Genomic DNA, 18,028 nt, shown 5'->3' on the forward strand with positions numbered 1-18,028 from the left:
TACAGTCAAATTAATATCCAGTCAATAAATTTTATTATATTCTCATTCCCAGGGTGTAATAATAAACATATTAAATTTATTAAACGAAACAAAAAAAAAATAGTTAAACTGTGATTATTTTATTGTATAAATAAAATTCTTTTGACTAATTATTATATAAATCTTAAAAATAATAAAATAAATTCAATGATAAATAAATATTTTTTTCGTAAAAACTCTAATTAAAACAAATCACACTTTAAATAAAAACAATAACAAAATCAATTTATGTTTGAAATTTAGTGTAAAAAATATAAAATCACATTATAAATTATCTCTTTTTTTTTTTTTTTTTTTTGGTATTAGTATTATGGTATTTGCAGACTAGTCAAATATTCTTTTTTTATTTAAAAAATTATAAAGCAAATGCTTTTGGGTTTTGTTTTTTTTTTTACTTTTTTTTTCTAAATTTTTCTTTTTATATAAAAGAAAATGAAAATAAAATAACAACAACAATATATCAAATTAATATTGAATATAAAAAAATAATCAAAAAAATAAAAACGTTTCGACTATGATTTTATTAATTAATTTTATCGTTAAATATTTATTGAAGATCCTCGATTTCATTTATTGGCAACACCATGACGTTTCCTGCTGCTGCTATTTTCATCTGGTACGTTTCCGGTTCGAACCAACGAACGGGTATCTGTAAATATTCATTATTAAATATTAATTATTTCTTAAATTATATCATTTAAAATTGTAAGATGTTTTTTTTTTAGTTTAAATGTCTTACCTCAAGTAAAACATGACAAACAAACAAGCAAAAGCTCAATAAATTATTATTATTATTATTATTATTATTAAATGATAGCATTGATTGTTAATAAGCATAACTTTTTCTTTAATTGTTTTTTAGTTGATAGATTATCAAGTGATAAACTTTTAGTCTAAACACCATCTACAAAATTAGTAACATTGAAAATCTCTTTTTTTTATCTCTCACTCAAATAATTTCATTTTTTTTTTCACGTCTACGTGAATGTTACGTTTTTTTTTTTTTTAAATATAATGTTTCGTGTCAATGGCTTATAAAACTAATTTTTTTAACAACAAAAGTTCATTTTATATAAGTTTATCGACATTTTTAGATAAATCACTTCTTTTTTTTTTTTAATATCACAAATTTTTTTCTTTTTTTTGCTAATCAGCATATTTGATTATAAATTTTTATTTTTTTTCTTAGTTGAAAAATAAAAAAAAAAACAAGTCGAAATTCATTCATTTTGGACGTATTGAAATATTTTTTTTGTGTGATAATCAAGTATTTAATTCAAAAATACTTATTCACTTTTTGATAAATTATAATGAAGTGAAAAAATAAAAAATAATAATAATTGAAACGGTTTATAATGAACTTTGCATCAAGCAAAATGAAAAAAATTAATAATAATATAACTAGAATGAAAAAAAAAAAAACTTATTCTAATAATCATGGCACGTTATTGAAAACCAAAAACAAAAAAAAAATTAAAACAATAAGTAACTTGAAAATTAAATGTTGTGCATCAAACGGGATAAATGTTAGTTGCTTTTGATTAATTTGTATGTTAATATTAGTATTTGTTTTTGATAAATTAGTATGAAAAACGTTGATGATCATATGAATTTTTAAAAAATGTTTCAACTTCAGGAGTTAAATTTGAATATTGAAATCCATTTTGTGAATATGAAGCACAATTGCCAGTTGAGTGTCTTGGTGGATATCTTGACTCTACCTTGCGTACAATATTTGGACATTCTCTTTGAATACGTTCCCATTCAGCGGGTGTACGTTTTGCATAAGGACCTTTTGCACAAAGCAGCAAAAATTCATATGTTAATTCTCGATTCTCTAAAACACACAACCCATCACAATCAATTAGAAAAAAAAAACCAAACAAGAAAAAATAAAAACAAGTCAAATCAAAAAACATTTACAAAGGAAAGGGAAAAAAATTATTTATATAAAAAATAAAAACAATAAATATTATACCATTAGTTTTTTTTGGTGAATCAATTGGTGGTTGTATTTTAAATGTTGTCTCAACATCTCCAACTATTTTTTTTTCCATTGTATTGACAGGTACTGGTTTAATTGGTCCAGATATTGGTGATGGAAAACCAGATTCTTCTTCCAATGTAAAATGTTCAAATCCAATATTACATACAGCCATTGGATCACGAAAGTGATCTTCAAGTACCAGCTTTGCAGTCTTGAATTAAAATTAAAATTAAAACATTTTAATTAAGAAAATTATTAAGAGATGATGATTGAATGAAAAACTTACTCTAACAAGATCCAAGTTGGCACCAGTTATTTTTAATGATTGATTACCAATAGTAACAGTATATTTATATTCACCAATACTAGCATCATTTGTTGAAAAACTATGAAGAAGAGTTGCACGAGGACGAGTTGTTAATTGTTGTTGTTGTTGTTGTGGTTGATGATGAAGACGATTACTTTCATCAGATGCACTGCTATTTAATGAAGAACTTGAACCACCAATACCACTTTTATCAACAGCACCGTGTTCACACACTGGTGATGCGTTTCGTTGAATCGTATCCTTTATCAAATCTTTTGCGTAACTGTTAAATAATTTAAATTAAAAATAATAATCAATTAATTTATTAATCAATTAATAAATTAAAACTCACTGTATCTTGTCCTCGGATGAACCGGTTATTTGGACAAGTCGTTCTTTGGCTCCAGGACTCACTGAAAATATATTAATCTAATTAATTATATGTTTAATTGTCATTTAACTTAATTAATTAATTTATTATATTTCAAATAAAAAATTAGCACAGCTGTTAATAAAACATTTTTAAACAAAAATATATTATATTATAAAAAGCCAGGTGAAATGTCGCATTTGTTAGTTCATTTAAATTATATAGAAATATTTAAATAACGTGCATTAAATTAATTAATTATTATTAATTAATACACCAATCAAATTTTTTTTAATTAAAAAAAAAATTATTAAAAACAATTGCATTGATTGTGAGCTAATTTTACATACAGGATTATAAAATGAATGATTATATTTAATTTTTGTTTTGTTTTTTTGTTTCTATTTTTTTTTTTTAATTTTTTTGTTACGATGCGATGACACACGATGCACTTGCTTTAATTTTACCTCGTTGAAAAGAGATGATTGTCTCGCTGAGCTCTTCGATGATGTGTACCCGTCTCCCTTTTATTCCCATCACTGTTTTATCGTGCAAATTTTTTCATTTTAAATATAATAATTTTTCTAATTTTTTTTTTTTTTATTCAACTATCATTTCGTGAATTTAACTTGAATTATTAAATATTAATTAATAAAGAAAAGAATGTCATTACCTTTACCGGAGTCACTGTTACGAATAACAACTTCATCCTTGCAATAATTTTTACCGGGTATTCGTGTTGGTTTTGTAAATTTACCACTATTTTTCATGACATCACCAACACCGAGAACTGGTGCTGTCTGAGGAGACGGTAAACCCATCATTGATGATCCAAGTGGTGTTGTTGGTGATTCCATGATACAAACATCATTCTATCAAATAAAAAAAAAAATAACAATTATTTTAATAATATATCCAACTAATAAACAAATAAAATCTCATATATAAAAGTATAACTTGTGTTCAATTTAAAGGGATAAATAAAGGAACTCAAGGCCCAATAGAAAGGTAAAAAAAAAAAGGAGGGAAAATATAAGACCCTCGTGACTTTCAAAAATCCGTAAATTGACGATATTTTTTTAAATTCAAGGTCGACCATTGACGAGTTGATTTAGGCTTTTTTAAAGATAATTCTTTATGTGTATGAATTAATAAAACAAATAAAACAACTTACTTCATCTAAATTTGCAAGTTTTTGTGAATAATAAGCATCCATAGAATCACTACGACGCCACTGTTTGGCTCTGAGTTCAATGAGTTCCAACAAATGAACTCTGGTCGTCAAATCCAGTTTATCGTTTTGACTTGCATTTCTTATTGCAACAAAAGCTCTGTCCAATTGATCTATTAAATAAAATATAATAATTATAAATACAAATAATAATGATAATAAATATAATCTTACCCTTGTAAATTGTCTCAATTTGATGAGGACAATTTTTCAATGTTTCACACATTGTCAAAATATTTATTTGAAGTGTTGGATCAAAGCAACCATTGCTCAAGCTTGAGACAACTTCGTCAATCAAAGAAACAAAGTCCTCTGCTGATAAATAATATTTATTAATAAATAATATTTAATAAAATTTTTTTAATTTATTTAATATTAAATTATACCTGTCGTTATCCGCCCATCGATTGCTGAATTTCTTTGATTCAATTTTAAGACTCTTGGTTTTTCAAGTTTTTTAGTTGTCCTTGGTCTCGGTGATACTTGAGTGCTGGCCATTATTATTGCTGTTTATTTATCTACAAAAATCATCAATATAAATACTTGATATATAACTGCTGTTTTTTAAATTAAAATAATAATAGTAGCTCTTATCAAAAAAAACAATAACAATTTTGTGCTATTTATAAACATAAAAAAAAAAAAAAAATTCACACACCAAATTGAGATTAATATTTGTGTATTGTTATTATTATTCTCATAAAATTTAAGAATAACAAATTATGTCACATTGAAAAAAATCAAATTAAATAAAAATTAATATCATCGATGATTTGGGGGTTATGAGCTTGGATAAAAATAAAATATTTAAAGCGGAAATGTCGACTAAATATTCGTCTAAAATTTTTCTTTTTGTAATTATCTATCTTTTATTCTTTAAATAAAAAAAAAAAAAAAAAAAAAATCAAAACACTTGGAACGACAAGACTTTTAGAAAGGACTGCGGAAGAAGAGAGAGGTAAAAAAAAAAAAAATAATAAAAATAAGACAAAGAAGTTTAGAAAAAAAAAAAAAATTAAATAATTTTCACAATAAAATAGTTAAAATAATAGGTATAATTATTATAATTTTTTTCAACAAAGAAATATGGTTAACATGTCAAAATATAAAATATAATTTAAAGCATTGTGTTTACGTCATTAACCAAGAATGTTTTGATGAAATTAATTTAAACGAAAGTTTAGACAAAGATACAAAATGTACAATCATATAAGGACTTGAACTAAATAAAAAATAATAATGACAATATGTCAATTATTGACAGGTAAAAAAAAATTGAAATATCCCCTTTAATTTATGATTAAATTTACAATTTTTTAACCACCATTTAATCGATAAAACGGATTTATTTATTTTTTATATCTTTTTCTTTTTTTTGCATTGAAAAAAAAAAAAAAACAAAATAAATAAATAAAAAAGGGCTGCTTACCGATAGGCAGATTGGATGTTCGTCTCGTCGTCTCTTTTCGTGTCGTGTGTATAAACGCGAGTGTATATTTTTTTTTTTTATTTCAGTGTTTTAAAATTGATGAGAGAAAAAGAGCGAGATAGAGAGAGAAAGAGAGAGGTAACACCGCGCCAATGTGAAAAAAAAAAAACAATATGACCGAGAAAGAAAATTTTTTACACAAGAACCAATCAGAGCTGCCAGTCACTTGCCCGGGAAATTTCAAGTATTGATTAATCCAAAATAAAGAGGAAAAAAATTTAGAGGAATAAAAAAAAAAATATATTTGCATACAATGGAATTATTATTATTTTTTTTTTTTTTCACATTCAAAACATTTTATTCAGTCAGTAAGAAGCTCTCTACATATCATCAATAAGAATAATAATAAAGATTTACACTCACTCATACATTAACTGATAAATAATTTTAATTATTTAACCATGTTTCAAATTTATTTTATTTTTTTTGTTTTTCTCAATTTTTATTATTAATCAAAGTATATATTACAAATACTGTGGCATATTAGTAATTAACTTTGAATATTTTTAAAATTGAAAAAAACAAAATTGAAGACGAGAAATTATCTAAACACAATTAGAAAATGTTTTTTTTTTTTTTTTTTCTTCGTTAGTTTTTTTTCTTATTTTTATTTATAATTTATCATAATCATATCATGATTACTTTGGCAACATTTATCAATTTATTTATTTTTTTTTTTTTACAATTTATCTGGTTTTTTTTTTGTTTAAATTTTTTTAACTTGAGTTTTTAAAAAATTTAATTGTGGCTCAATTGTACCCATCGTCAAAGGCGCATTATTGTTAAATTAAAAAATTATTAGCTTGCTGATTGGCACGGTGTTTAAGCAGTCTTGAAGATAATAAACTGTATTTTTTTTTTTCTTTTATTAATTATTTTTTTTTTCTATTTGTAACAACTAAAAACATTGATCTATAAAAAACATATTTTTTATTATTTAAACTTGATTGATTGAGGTAGTGTAATTTAATATAAACATTTTACTATTTTTCTTTTTTTTCTTTTTTTTCATTTATATTATTATTACTATTTTTGTTTACAAATTTAAGTCGGATATGTGTTTATTGTTTTAATTAAATTTATTCATATAAACTGCATTAATCGTAGGTATTATTTCTCACGCCCCTGCGATTTGATACAACTCCAGCAAAAAAATTAATCATTTATTTGAAAAAAAAAAAAAATAATATTAGTATCAATAACATTTATTTTTTTTATTAATTTATTAATTTTTTTTTTTTCATACCATTGCAATAAAAAACCCTGTCGTGAGAGTATAAATACCTTGGACTCGTGCATTCGCATTATCGTCGAGCTCGCAAGAAAATTATTATTTATTTTTCATTTATTTATTATAAATATTTTTTTTAAATTAATATTATTTTGACTTGCAATAAGAGTGCCGATTACAATTAAACAGAGTCATCAAGATTTGTAAATAATTTCATTCTGACTCTGTTTAATTATTTTTTTTTTCTTTATCCAACTTAATTTTTCTTTTAAATTTTTTTTTCGTATTTATTTATTTACTTTTTTCACTTATTACATTAGTCGCATCTCTTTCAATTATTATTATTATTATTTATTTTTTTTTTATCACATTTGAATCGTCTTCACAGATTGATAGGGACAATGAAAAACATGTGACATTTTTTTAAAAAAATTTCTAAAACTCAATGGATTTTCTCTTGATGAACACTTGTAAAAAATATTATTTTGTATATGTAGAGATAATTGAGCTGTTTTTTTTAATTATTAGAAACAATTTGAATTTTTTTTTTTTTTGATGACATTAATTGTTTCTAAATGTCACACGTAATATTGTCCCGAGGAAACTAAAAAATTTCAAACATAATACAATTACACATAGAATATACTTGAAATTTTGACTTTTTCTTTTTTTTTCTTTCTTTTAAATTTTGAATTTTGACACTTTTTGTTTTATTTTATCTTTTTTTTCTTCATATAAGATAAGATTAATACATAACAACTCAACTTTAATAGCTGAAAAAAAAAAAAACATAAAAAAACAAATAAAAACATAATTAAATAATAAAACTTAACGCAAGCTTTGACCAACGACACCGAAATGTAGCCCTAACATTGTGTATTTATTTTTTCACCAGAAGAGAAATTAAGAATACGATTAATAATTATTTAAACTATGAGCTATGTTTTTTTTTTTTTCTTAAATCTATACCCTAGAACAGCGATAAAACCCTAATACATGCGTTTTTTAAACTGTTTAATTTTTATCATTGCAAATTCCGAACGTTTTTTTTTTTTTTTTCTTTATAATAAATGAATTGTTTAAATTAAAAAAAAAAAAAATGTTTCAGTCTATTGTGTATTGGGCAATATGTATTTTGACATCATAAAAATAAAAAATTATTATTTGAACTATTTTTTTTATGTTTATAAATTTTATTATTTTTTTTTTCTATTTTTATTTGAACTATTGTGTTTATTTTTTTTACCTCTTTTATTTTTTATTTTGTTATTCTATTTCAATGAGAAATAAAAAAATTTTTTGCATTACAAATCTCGTCCGTATGTTGCTCATCAAACATCATCTAGTATTTTTAATTTCTAAATTTTTAATTTAATTTATTAATAACTATAATTCAGTATTTTTGAGAGTATTTTTAAACCAGAAGTTTTTGTGTTTACCAAAGTGTTTTTTATTATTTATTTATTTTTTTTTTAATTTTTAGATTTTTATTATTAAATTTAGTTTAATGTTTTTTTTTTTTTTTTCTTTTATTTTCATCTTGTAGTTACTTTACCTTGATGTTATTTAAGACGAGTGTAAACATTGAGAAACGTAAGAAATTTAAAAATGTCGTTTCTTCTTGAAACCTGTTGAATAAATAAATAATGTTTTAAAAAAAAAATTGAAATTAAATAATAATAATAGTAATATTTAAAATAAAATACATACTTTTTTTTCCTTTTCCTTTTGGTGCTTTTCGTTTCTTTGATGATGCAGATGATGAACCACCAAATGACGTTACTTCATCACCAAGTTGTCCCATTGTTGATATTTTTTTATTTCGATGTTTTTCTTGTTTTGTAACTGGTAATCTTGTCATGTAATTTTCTTCATATTCAATTTTACGTTGATTTTCACGTCCAATACTCATGTGTTTTTCACCACCTTGACTATCTTCAATTGGTGTATCAAGATATTCTTCTTTAAGCTCACGTAATACAGCACCAGAAACAGCACGTCTTCTAGCTCGTTCATTTGCTTTTTGTGTTTTTTCAGCAGTTGTTTCATCACCATCTAAAAAATTTTTATATAAAAATATTTAAATATCACATTGATGTAAATTTAAATTTAAATTTAATCAACTAAAAAAAAAAAAAAACATTCAACAAACCATAATGAACTGCTGCAAGTTTTGGTGGAACATAAACTCCAGATTTTTTAATTGTATTTGATTTTTCATTATCATTATCATCATCAATGTCACTTTCATCAGATTCATCACTTGCACCAATTTTAGCCATAAGATCATCAGGATCAGCTTTATAACTACTTGGATCTGATGTACTTGTACCAGTTACAGCTGTTTTAACCAATTTATCAATTTGATATTTTAATTTATGATCAATTGGTCTTATTTTTTCCAAAACAGTTCTTATTTCAACAAGACGATCAATTGATGGATCACATTCAATTCTTTCACCAGAACATTTACGTAATATCAAATATGATACATTTATTAAATATGACAACAGAACATTGTATTTCATTTCCAAAAAACTTAAGCCTTTGTCTGTTGTAACTTCACCATTTTTAACACGTACAAGCATATTGTCAACTAATTGAATGACCAATGTAACATATGCATTCATTTCACCAAGAAGACGAATTGCCTGTGGCAGATCTCTCTGCTCCATTTCTTCAATTGCCTGAAATTTAATTTTTATAATTATCATTTACCTCAAATAACATTTCAACAATTACATTATTCAATTATTAATTTATTATTATTACCCAAATCATATTTATTTATATTTATTATTGATAAAGTAATTATTATTTTTTTTTTATATTAGTTTTAATGATGAATTAACAACCATTTTAATGTGAAATTATTGAATTTACTTTTGACACCAACACTTGCACCCCCGACTCTCTCTCGCGTATAAAAAGAACGTCGATATTTTTTCATCACGAAAAAAAAGGGAAAAAAAAGAAAGGAAAAGAAATAAAAAAAAAAAAAAAAAAAAAGAGAATAAAAAAAGGAAAACAAACCAGCGACTGCAGTATATATCTCATCCATACCCTTACATACAAACTATAAACACACATACACATACACACGTATATGAATTAAAAAAAAAAAATATTTAACTGTCATGAAAATTAAATATTTAAAAAATTTAATTTATTTATGACAATAACAAAGCCATGATTAATCATAAAAAATGTAAATAAATAAAATTTTTACTCCAAAAAAATCATATTTCTAACCTTAAAATTATCGACATTGTTGAGTGTCAATTTTGATATAAAAAATTATGAATTTTCGTGAAAATGATAAAAAAAAAAAAAAGATATGTCTGCCAATTTCTGGTTAGAAGAGAAAAAGCGCAATAATCCGCTGCCATCTTTCTCCTATTTACTAGAGGGTGGTAGGCAACCCCCTCGGCGAATAAAAAAGAGGGGAAGTATATGAGTAAAAAAAAAAAACAATGAAAAATTTCCAATAATTGATGAATTATAAAATAATAAATTATTTATAAATAAAAATTATATGATTAATTAATTGTTATTTTGTAAAACTCACCTGTACCATTGTTTTAATATTAATATTAATAACTTAACAAAAACATATTTAGCCAACGTTAAATTATAAATTATAAACTGTACGACCACGTGGGGAAGATATTTTCCAGAGGGATGATGTTTTTATTTCTCTTTTTATCTTGTTGTCTCTCTCTTGCATGCTGATACTTTGTAGTCAGAATAAATACTCAATGTTTTTATTTCAATTAAAAATTGTTATTTAATTATTTAAATAATCGTATTTATTTATTAACAATGTATTATAGCTTAAAAATATTATTTTTAATTATTTAAAAAAATTTTTTTATATAAAAATATAGATTAAAGTTGATTTAAGTTGTGTTGAGCCTATTTCCGGTTTTTTTTTCTATCAGTCGGTAAAGAAGTCAAGCACATGTTGATGTTGTTTTTTTTTTTTTTTGGCGGTTAAACATGAAATTTTATGTATTTTTAATCTTACGATGTATTTGTTAATTAAAAATTTGGATAAATATAAATTTTATTTAATTAACAAAATTGCAAATCAGGTAGAAATAAAATTTTTTATTTACAAAAAAAAATTAATTATCTCCAAGCTTACTTGTCTCTTTAATTTTTGCAAATATAAAAAATAATTTAAACAATTAAAATATTTATGATTTTTTTAAGTTATTAATTATTTATATATTTCCATTGTTAAGATAAATGAAATATTCAAAAATAAGCGGTAATAATATCGATACTCGTCAAACTTCACTTGAATAAAGGATAGTGTTTGATTGGTCAGCTTGTCGCCAAGTCGCGTTTAATTAACCAATGAAAATACTTGAAAATACATATATTTTATAATATCAACGAATCAGATAAACGTGTCAGAGACCTTATAAACTGTTGTTATTATGATTCTCCCTCTTTAAATTTATATATATAAACAATAAAAAAAAGTCAGAACAAGCCAGCGTTTCAGTATCTCGGCCATTTGGAATGGTGATGCATCAATGCTCCAAAATAATAATAAAAAAAAAAAAATAAAAACAATTAAATAATCCTATTTACATCATAATTAATTATTATTTAAATAATTTTAATTGTTAAATTGTGCGGGGTTAAACCCGATATAAACTTACAAAATAACGCGACGCAAAAGGATGATACACTCGGGACGAACGAGACTCGAGGTAGGATTAATATTTATTAACTAAATAATTTTTATTTAATAATAATAATAGTAATAATAAATAGTCAATGATAATAAACATCATATGTATGTATTTATATCATGTATCTATGAGCCAATGTTGTCATTCGTCGAACAGCTGATCTCTCCTGCTCTCACGATAATAATATTTTTATTTTTTCTCATTTGTTTTGTTCTGCTCTACTCCGTGTTTATTTTATGTTTTTTTTTTCTAGTCTATTTATTTATAATACATAGACCAATGTTAATAAAATTTGTCGTCATGCAATACGTCATTTTATTATAAATAATATATTTTAAATAAAATTAAATTTATTTAAATTTATTCGTGACCTGGGACACTTCCATTTTGTCCATCGACCGATCAAGTCAGGTCCATCCTTTGTTCTCTTGTCTATATATATTTTTTTTATTTGTCTCACGATTATTGCTCTTTTTTCATTACTTTTAATAATTTTATTCTTTGTGTGTTGTTATTAAAATAATAAATAGGTATAATAGCGATAATAAACAATTGTAGAAAGCTCCAGAATAACGATAACACACATGTCAACAATTGTACTATTTTTTTTTTTTTTTGTTTTTTTGTAACTTCAAGAAAATATACACATTCCTTGACAATGAATTTTTTTTTTTTTTTGCGACTGTATCCATCTTCTTTTTTCCTTGTTGTTTTTTATATTTTGCCTCTATTTTATATATTTTTTTATTATTCTTTCTTTCTTCGCCGTCTTTCGTTCATTCAACCCACGATGACCGTTCGATACCTCATACTACCCAGCTCTTTTTTTTTTTTCTTTCTTTATTTTTTTTTTTTTTAGCCTCCCACCGACCAATTTACGTCTTTAAGATATTGAATCATGTATGTGGTACTTATTATATTTCATTGAGGTATTAAATCAATGTAATGATCGTTCCAGTTATAATTTACGATAAATATTGTAAAAAAAAAACAAGGATATTTATTTGTTTTTACATCAATGTTGGAGGTGTGTTATATTTGTTTACATATTTTTAATTTTTTTTTTTATATACTGTATTTATTGATAATCTGACAAATGTATTAATTTTTTTTTTTTTTTTCATTTTTTATTCGTTACAGACTACGTCGTAGTACGATAATCAGAGATAATAAAATATTTAGATAAAAAATGAAAATACACGTGGTCATTACAACAACAATATCTACGTATTATTTATATATATATTTTTTAAATGATTATATCGTCTATTAATAACAAGCTTATTAAAAAATAATAAAAAAATTTTTTTTTATTCGCAAATTAATTTGTTGTATTTATTTATTTTATTTTATTTTTTTTAAGCCTTTTAATTTAAATTTATTTTCATTTTAAAAACTAATATCTTAAATTTCTATATACATGTATGTATTTTAAATTTCTTCTATACAAAAATTTTTTTTTTTATTTGAAAAAAAACAAATAACATTTTTTTTATAGAAAAAAGCTAATCGAGTAGGTGAAGGGGTTGAAGTGGGTGGTCAAGGGTTGGATGAATTAACAACTGGAGGTGGTCAATGGTGGAGACAATATCCTCCATATTATCATCATCATCATCATCATCATCAACAACATCAACAACATCAACCCCAACAACCACATCATCAGGGCATTTATTATCCGTCTCATTCTTTAGCTCATATACCTGTCAGTAGCATGAAGCAATCTTACATGCAGGTAATTTCACACATCATTAACAATTTTAATAACCAATTATTAATATCAATTAATCATTATTAATTTATTTATCCACATGTTCATTACTCCCCTTTTTCTCTCTCTCTCTATTGGTACTTTGTTGTTGTTATCATCATTTTTGAATTTACTTTCTTTTTATTTGCTTTTATTGCTTTTAATTTTGAATATTAAAATTTATATTTTATAATAATTAATTTATCGATAATATTATTATTTATTTTCAGATAGTATTATGTTGATGATTATCGTTTTATTTTAATTGATCAATTATTGTCATTCAAAAATAAACGTCGAGTATTTAATCCTCAGCTCATAATTTATTAAGTTAAATTATACTTGATAAATGAGGTTTTATTTTTTTTTACTTAATAATACAAGGATCAATTTTTTAATTAATTATTCATACATTAGTTGATGTAGCTATCTATTTTTATTTCAATCAGGAAATATTATTTTATTTTTAATTCACCTGGAAACACAGTAATAAAATTATTGAAAAATCAATAAATTATATTAATGCGTCAATTTTATTTATTTAATTTAAAAAAAAAAAATGTATAAACACCGTGAAAAAGTGTACAATTTTGATAGGACAAGTGTGTAAGTCTTGTTAAATAATATAGTAGTTTTTTGCTAGAGTTAAATGATAAACATACTAGTGACCCAGTGAATTAAATTATCCTCATGAATATCACGACAAAACGAATTGACACAATTTGAAGTAGTTGTCTGTCATTGAATATTAAGATGAAAAGATATATTTAAAAAAAAAAATGTTTCAATAATTTATATACACAAGATATTACTAGTTTTAACTTCTTATTTAACAAATTGATTAATCGAAATATTTACATTATTAATATTATTCAAGTATCGTATTGCTAAATCGTATCGTGACTTTGAAACTTTAAAAAATTTACATAAATATATGCTAATATATAAGGATATTTATTCAAGTACAACACTTGATGTAAAAATAATTTTCAAGTGTTAAAATAATTAAATTAATTATTTTTAAAATTTATTTAAAGATAACAATCGCTGTCGAAAAAATTTGCTATTTTTTGTTCCAGTTGACATGGGTATTTCATGACGATGAGGCACAAATTAATAAAAAACTTCCAAAGGAACTTTTGCTCAGGTAGTTAATCATCAACTGATATTTGTATACATACAGCACAAGTGACCTATATTTTTTTTATTTTATAAAATAAATAAATATTTTTAATTCAAATTTGGCAGTGTTAAATTATTTTTTTCTAAATTCATTAAGAAAAAAAAATTTTATTATGGATTGCCTACATCTTGTGATAATTAAAATAAAAATAAATATATCACAGATTGTAAAAAAAAAAAAAAAATTAAATCAATAATTGATATTTTCCTGTATTTTTTTTGGTTTAAAATACAGGTCACTCGTATAATGTGCAAATTATCATCTCTGTTTAATATATTTATAAAAATTATTTATTACAATTATTTATAATGAAAAAAAAAAAATGAAATGAAAAAAAAAAAAAAAAAAAGGATTCTATCATATCTGGACGTAGTGTCACTTTGTCGTTGTGCTCAAGTCAGCAAAGCATGGAATGTTTTGGCATTAGATGGATCAAATTGGCAAAGAATTGATTTATTTGATTTTCAACGTGACGTTGAGGTAAAAATTATTATTTAAAAATAATTAAAAAAAAAAAATATATATCAATAAATAAAAAATAAATATTTAGGGATCAGTCATTGAAAATATATCACGACGATGTGGTGGATTTCTTCGTCAATTGTCACTTCGTGGTTGTCAAAGTATTGGAAATAATTCAATGCGTACACTTGCTCAATCATGTTCAAATATTGAAGAATTAAATTTGAGTCAATGTAAAAAAATATCAGATGCAACATGTGCTGCTTTAAGTAGTCATTGTCCAAAATTACAACGTTTAAATCTTGATTCATGTCCTGAAATAACTGATTTATCATTAAAAGATATATCTGATGGTTGTCCATTATTGACACACATTAATTTATCATGGTGTGAATTATTAACTGATAATGGAGTTGAAGCATTGGCAAGAGGTTGTCCAGAATTAAGAAGTTTTCTTAGTAAAGGATGTAGACAATTAACTGATCGTGCTATCAAGTGTTTAGCACGATATTGTCCAAATCTTGAGGCCATCAATCTTCACGAGTGCAGGGTAATTGTTTTTTTAATAATAATAATAATAAATATACTTGATAATATATTATTTCAAGGTCAATGTTGATATTTTATTTTGATTATAAATGCTCTAAATAAACTACTTTATAAAATTGATGTTTATCAAATTGTCAAGGCAATACGTAAATATAAAAATTGCATTCAATCAATTGACTAAAAAAAAAATATAAAGTTTTATTTATTTTATTTATTTTATAGTTTGATAAGATTGAATGATATAAAAAAAAAAAAAAAAAAATTGAAATTAAAATCAACTGTATGTTTAAATATTTATTTTATAGAATATAACAGATGATGCAGTTCGTGAATTAAGTGAAAGATGTCCTCGTTTACATTATGTTTGTATATCAAATTGTCCAAATTTGACTGATCCAAGTTTAGTGACACTGGCCCAGCATTGTCCTCTGCTGAGTGTACTAGAATGTGTTGCTTGTACCCATTTTACTGACGCTGGTTTTCAAGCACTTGCAAGAGTAAGCCAAAGTCGCAAAATAATTTCTAAAAAAAATATATATATTATATATATACATAAATAATAAAATTAAAACGTGATAAAAAGACACGGGATTATTAATATTTTACAGAATTGTAGGCTGTTGGAAAAAATGGATTTGGAAGAATGTGCACTTATCACAGATGCAACTTTAATTCATCTTGCAATGGGTTGTCCAAGACTTGAAAAATTGGTAATCAATTGTATTATTTAAATAAAATATAAATTAATAATAAATTTATATTTATTTAAAATTTAATTAATAGAGTCTTTCACATTGTGAGTTGATAACTGATGAGGGAATACGACAATTGGCATTATCACCATGTGCAGCTGAAAATCTTGCTGTTCTTGAACTTGACAATTGTCCTTTAATAACAGATGCAAGTCTTGATCATCTTCTCCAAGCATGTCATAATCTTGAACGTATAGAACTTTATGATTGTCAACTGATAACAAGATCTGGCATACGTAGACTCAGAGTAATATCAATTATTAAAAATTTAATTTATTAATGACAAAAATTTAATTATGCTGTAAATAATATAATACTTGTTTTCTTTTTTTTTTCTAGACAAATTTACCCAATATCAAGGTACATGCATACTTTGCACCAATGACACCACCATCAAGTGCTGGTGCATCAAGACAACGTTATTGTCGTTGCTGTGTCATCCTGTGATTCCACATTTGGTAAACATTCGAGTTTAATATTATATAATATAACAATACAGTGTGTTAACGTACAAACATTGGTTCATATTGTTGACGTAACTTTTTTTTATACATATTAATTAAATGAGAATTGACTTGATCTCATTTTTTGTATATTCATCTTGGCAATTGACATGCCAATGAAATTTTTAAGTCACAAATATTTCCAAAAAGAAATATCAAATGTTTACCCAAGGCCATTAGTTTTACATTTAGTATTTTTATTATTATTATTATTATTGTTAATATTAATATTATTATTTTATTACCCATTTAAAAAATAGAAGATAAACTCGTTTTTTTTATTTTGGCTAATATGCGATAGTTTGTATCTTTTTTTTTTTCTTTGTTTTTCGCGTTTCTCAATGGGTCCCTCCGTCTCTTTTCGAGTTTTAAAAATAAATAAAAATATATAATCGTAAACTGGTTTGGAAAAATAATTAAATAACTCGATACAGAGTTGCAGGTTTTTTTTTAACATCGGCCCGTCTAGCAGTTGATACGAACCAAGAGAGTACAGACTGAGAACCAAATGAAAATAATTAAAAATAACAAAACAAATTATTAAATAAATAATCAAGTTTTTACATCAATTTACAAAAAAAAAAAATCATTCAAATCTATATACATACAAAATATTAACTAAATTTTTTTTAGATAAATATTATTTTGTTTATTGTTATTCCAATTACCAAAAAGAAAAAAAAACAAACTATCAGTTTTTTTTTTTTCTTTTGTAATGTTGTTGTTTTTTTTTTTTTTTTTTTAATATTTACAACGCAAATATGTGTTTTATTTAAATTTACAAGAGAAAGAAAAAAAGAAAATTTACATAGAAAAATTAATTAATTGCAATGAGACATTAAATTGATTAAAATTGTGTTTTATGTCTTGAAAAATATTAATTTGAAAATAATAAAAAATATAAACCAGTGGGAGGGGAAAAAAAAAATAATAAATTAATCGATCAAATTTAAAATGAACTTGCAAGGTAGTTCTGGGTTGATAAAAATATATTGATATTATATTTATAACTAAAAATAGTATATGATAAATAAAAATATCATAAATAATATTTTTTACAAATAACAAAATTACATACTGGTTTTGTATTTGTCAACTTGATTATTTTGTTATTTAAAATACAAATAATACAGTTGATACTACTCCAAAACCATGAAAATAAATTGATTTTAATTAAAACATGTATACATTAAATCTTCACTACCATAAAAAACAACAAAAATTGTCAATTTAAAAATAATTTTTAATTATTTTAAAAAGACTAGAACTACCTTAAAAATTATATTGTATATGTATATCTAATTTAGATATTTAAAATAAAGAAAAAAAAAACTGTATGTTTAAAATTTATAAAAAATAAAAATATATACATTATAATAATCATGTATATATTTTCAATAAATGTATGTAAAATAAAGAAAAATATATATATATATATATATATATATTCGAGACAACGAAAAAGCTGT

The 18,028-nt window shown here is 23.5% G+C and overlaps 3 protein-coding genes and 1 long non-coding RNA gene across 24 annotated transcripts; 2 read left to right on the forward strand and 2 right to left on the reverse strand.

Annotated features, from left to right (window-relative positions):
* Window positions 1–3: 3 nt before the first annotated feature.
* On the reverse strand, window positions 4–5,478 carry LOC122855721 (eukaryotic translation initiation factor 4E-binding protein Mextli). Of its 14 annotated transcripts, none has more exons than XM_044157311.1 (11): window positions 5,364–5,478; window positions 4,321–4,452; window positions 4,109–4,249; window positions 3,878–4,047; window positions 3,377–3,575; window positions 3,171–3,242; window positions 2,686–2,746; window positions 2,313–2,616; window positions 2,018–2,237; window positions 1,761–1,876; window positions 4–688 (listed from the first exon to the last, which is right to left on the reverse strand). In XM_044157311.1, the coding sequence occupies exons 2-11, from the start codon at window positions 4,430–4,432 to the stop codon at window positions 587–589; spliced, it is 1,497 nt and encodes a 498-aa protein (XP_044013246.1). In that variant the 5' UTR covers window positions 4,433–4,452; window positions 5,364–5,478; the 3' UTR covers window positions 4–586. The 14 variants fall into 14 exon arrangements, with proteins under 14 accessions (XP_044013246.1, XP_044013263.1, XP_044013297.1 ...); XM_044157328.1 differs by having other exon boundaries at window positions 4,109–4,246; window positions 5,364–5,477; XM_044157319.1 differs by lacking the exon at window positions 5,364–5,478 and adding an exon at window positions 4,593–4,763 and having other exon boundaries at window positions 104–688.
* Window positions 5,052–6,400, forward strand: LOC122856398. The gene is made up of 2 exons (XR_006374145.1): window positions 5,052–5,198; window positions 5,450–6,400. It is a non-coding gene; the product is annotated as an uncharacterized LOC122856398 (long non-coding RNA).
* An 832-nt stretch (window positions 6,401–7,232) lies between these two features.
* LOC122855948 (neuroguidin) lies at window positions 7,233–10,355 on the reverse strand. Of its 4 annotated transcripts, none has more exons than XM_044157675.1 (4): window positions 10,223–10,355; window positions 8,807–9,341; window positions 8,365–8,709; window positions 7,233–8,282 (listed from the first exon to the last, which is right to left on the reverse strand). In XM_044157675.1, the coding sequence occupies exons 1-4, from the start codon at window positions 10,229–10,231 to the stop codon at window positions 8,257–8,259; spliced, it is 915 nt and encodes a 304-aa protein (XP_044013610.1). In that variant the 5' UTR covers window positions 10,232–10,355; the 3' UTR covers window positions 7,233–8,256. The 4 variants fall into 4 exon arrangements, with proteins under 4 accessions (XP_044013610.1, XP_044013616.1, XP_044013603.1 ...); XM_044157681.1 differs by lacking the exon at window positions 10,223–10,355 and adding an exon at window positions 9,907–9,987; XM_044157668.1 differs by lacking the exon at window positions 10,223–10,355 and adding an exon at window positions 9,427–9,603.
* A 667-nt stretch (window positions 10,356–11,022) lies between these two features.
* LOC122855689 (F-box/LRR-repeat protein 20) lies at window positions 11,023–18,023 on the forward strand. Of its 5 annotated transcripts, none has more exons than XM_044157242.1 (9): window positions 11,023–11,378; window positions 12,859–13,095; window positions 14,190–14,257; window positions 14,644–14,773; window positions 14,844–15,305; window positions 15,610–15,801; window positions 15,913–16,014; window positions 16,088–16,303; window positions 16,396–18,023. In XM_044157242.1, the coding sequence occupies exons 1-9, from the start codon at window positions 11,349–11,351 to the stop codon at window positions 16,501–16,503; spliced, it is 1,545 nt and encodes a 514-aa protein (XP_044013177.1). In that variant the 5' UTR covers window positions 11,023–11,348; the 3' UTR covers window positions 16,504–18,023. The 5 variants fall into 5 exon arrangements, with proteins under 5 accessions (XP_044013177.1, XP_044013184.1, XP_044013193.1 ...); XM_044157249.1 differs by having other exon boundaries at window positions 11,026–11,378; window positions 14,193–14,257; XM_044157258.1 differs by lacking the exon at window positions 12,859–13,095 and having other exon boundaries at window positions 11,027–11,378.
* Window positions 18,024–18,028: the final 5 nt, after the last annotated feature.

The sequence above is a fragment of the Aphidius gifuensis genome, linkage group LG1, assembly GCF_014905175.1.
Source record: "Aphidius gifuensis isolate YNYX2018 linkage group LG1, ASM1490517v1, whole genome shotgun sequence".
Lineage (NCBI taxonomy): Eukaryota > Metazoa > Arthropoda > Insecta > Hymenoptera > Braconidae > Aphidius > Aphidius gifuensis.

What these genes read in the sequence shown, in the direction of transcription:
- LOC122855721 (XM_044157286.1), bottom strand. Translation starts at nt 4,432, where the DNA reads ATGGCCAGCACTCAAGTATCACCGAGACCAAGGACAACTAAAAAACTT. An exon ending in AATCATCTCTTTTCAACGAG is followed by an intron (nt 2,747 to 3,170) that starts GTAAAATTAAAG and finishes ATATATTTTCAG; the next exon opens with TGAGTCCTGGAGCCAAAGAA. An exon ending in TTCACCAAAAAAAACTAATG is followed by an intron (nt 1,877 to 2,017) that starts GTATAATATTTA and finishes TGTGTGTTTTAG; the next exon opens with AGAATCGAGAATTAACATAT.
- LOC122855948 (XM_044157659.1), bottom strand. Translation starts at nt 9,368, where the DNA reads ATGATAATTATAAAAATTAAATTTCAGGCAATTGAAGAAATGGAGCAG. An exon ending in ACTTGCAGCAGTTCATTATG is followed by an intron (nt 8,710 to 8,806) that starts GTTTGTTGAATG and finishes AAAATTTTTTAG; the next exon opens with ATGGTGATGAAACAACTGCT. An exon ending in AAAAGGAAAAGGAAAAAAAA is followed by an intron (nt 8,283 to 8,364) that starts GTATGTATTTTA and finishes TTTATTCAACAG; the next exon opens with GTTTCAAGAAGAAACGACAT.
- LOC122855689 (XM_044157242.1), top strand. Translation starts at nt 11,349, where the DNA reads ATGATACACTCGGGACGAACGAGACTCGAG. An exon ending in TCAATCTTCACGAGTGCAGG is followed by an intron (nt 15,306 to 15,609) that starts GTAATTGTTTTT and finishes TTTATTTTATAG; the next exon opens with AATATAACAGATGATGCAGT. An exon ending in CTGGCATACGTAGACTCAGA is followed by an intron (nt 16,304 to 16,395) that starts GTAATATCAATT and finishes TTTTTTTTCTAG; the next exon opens with ACAAATTTACCCAATATCAA.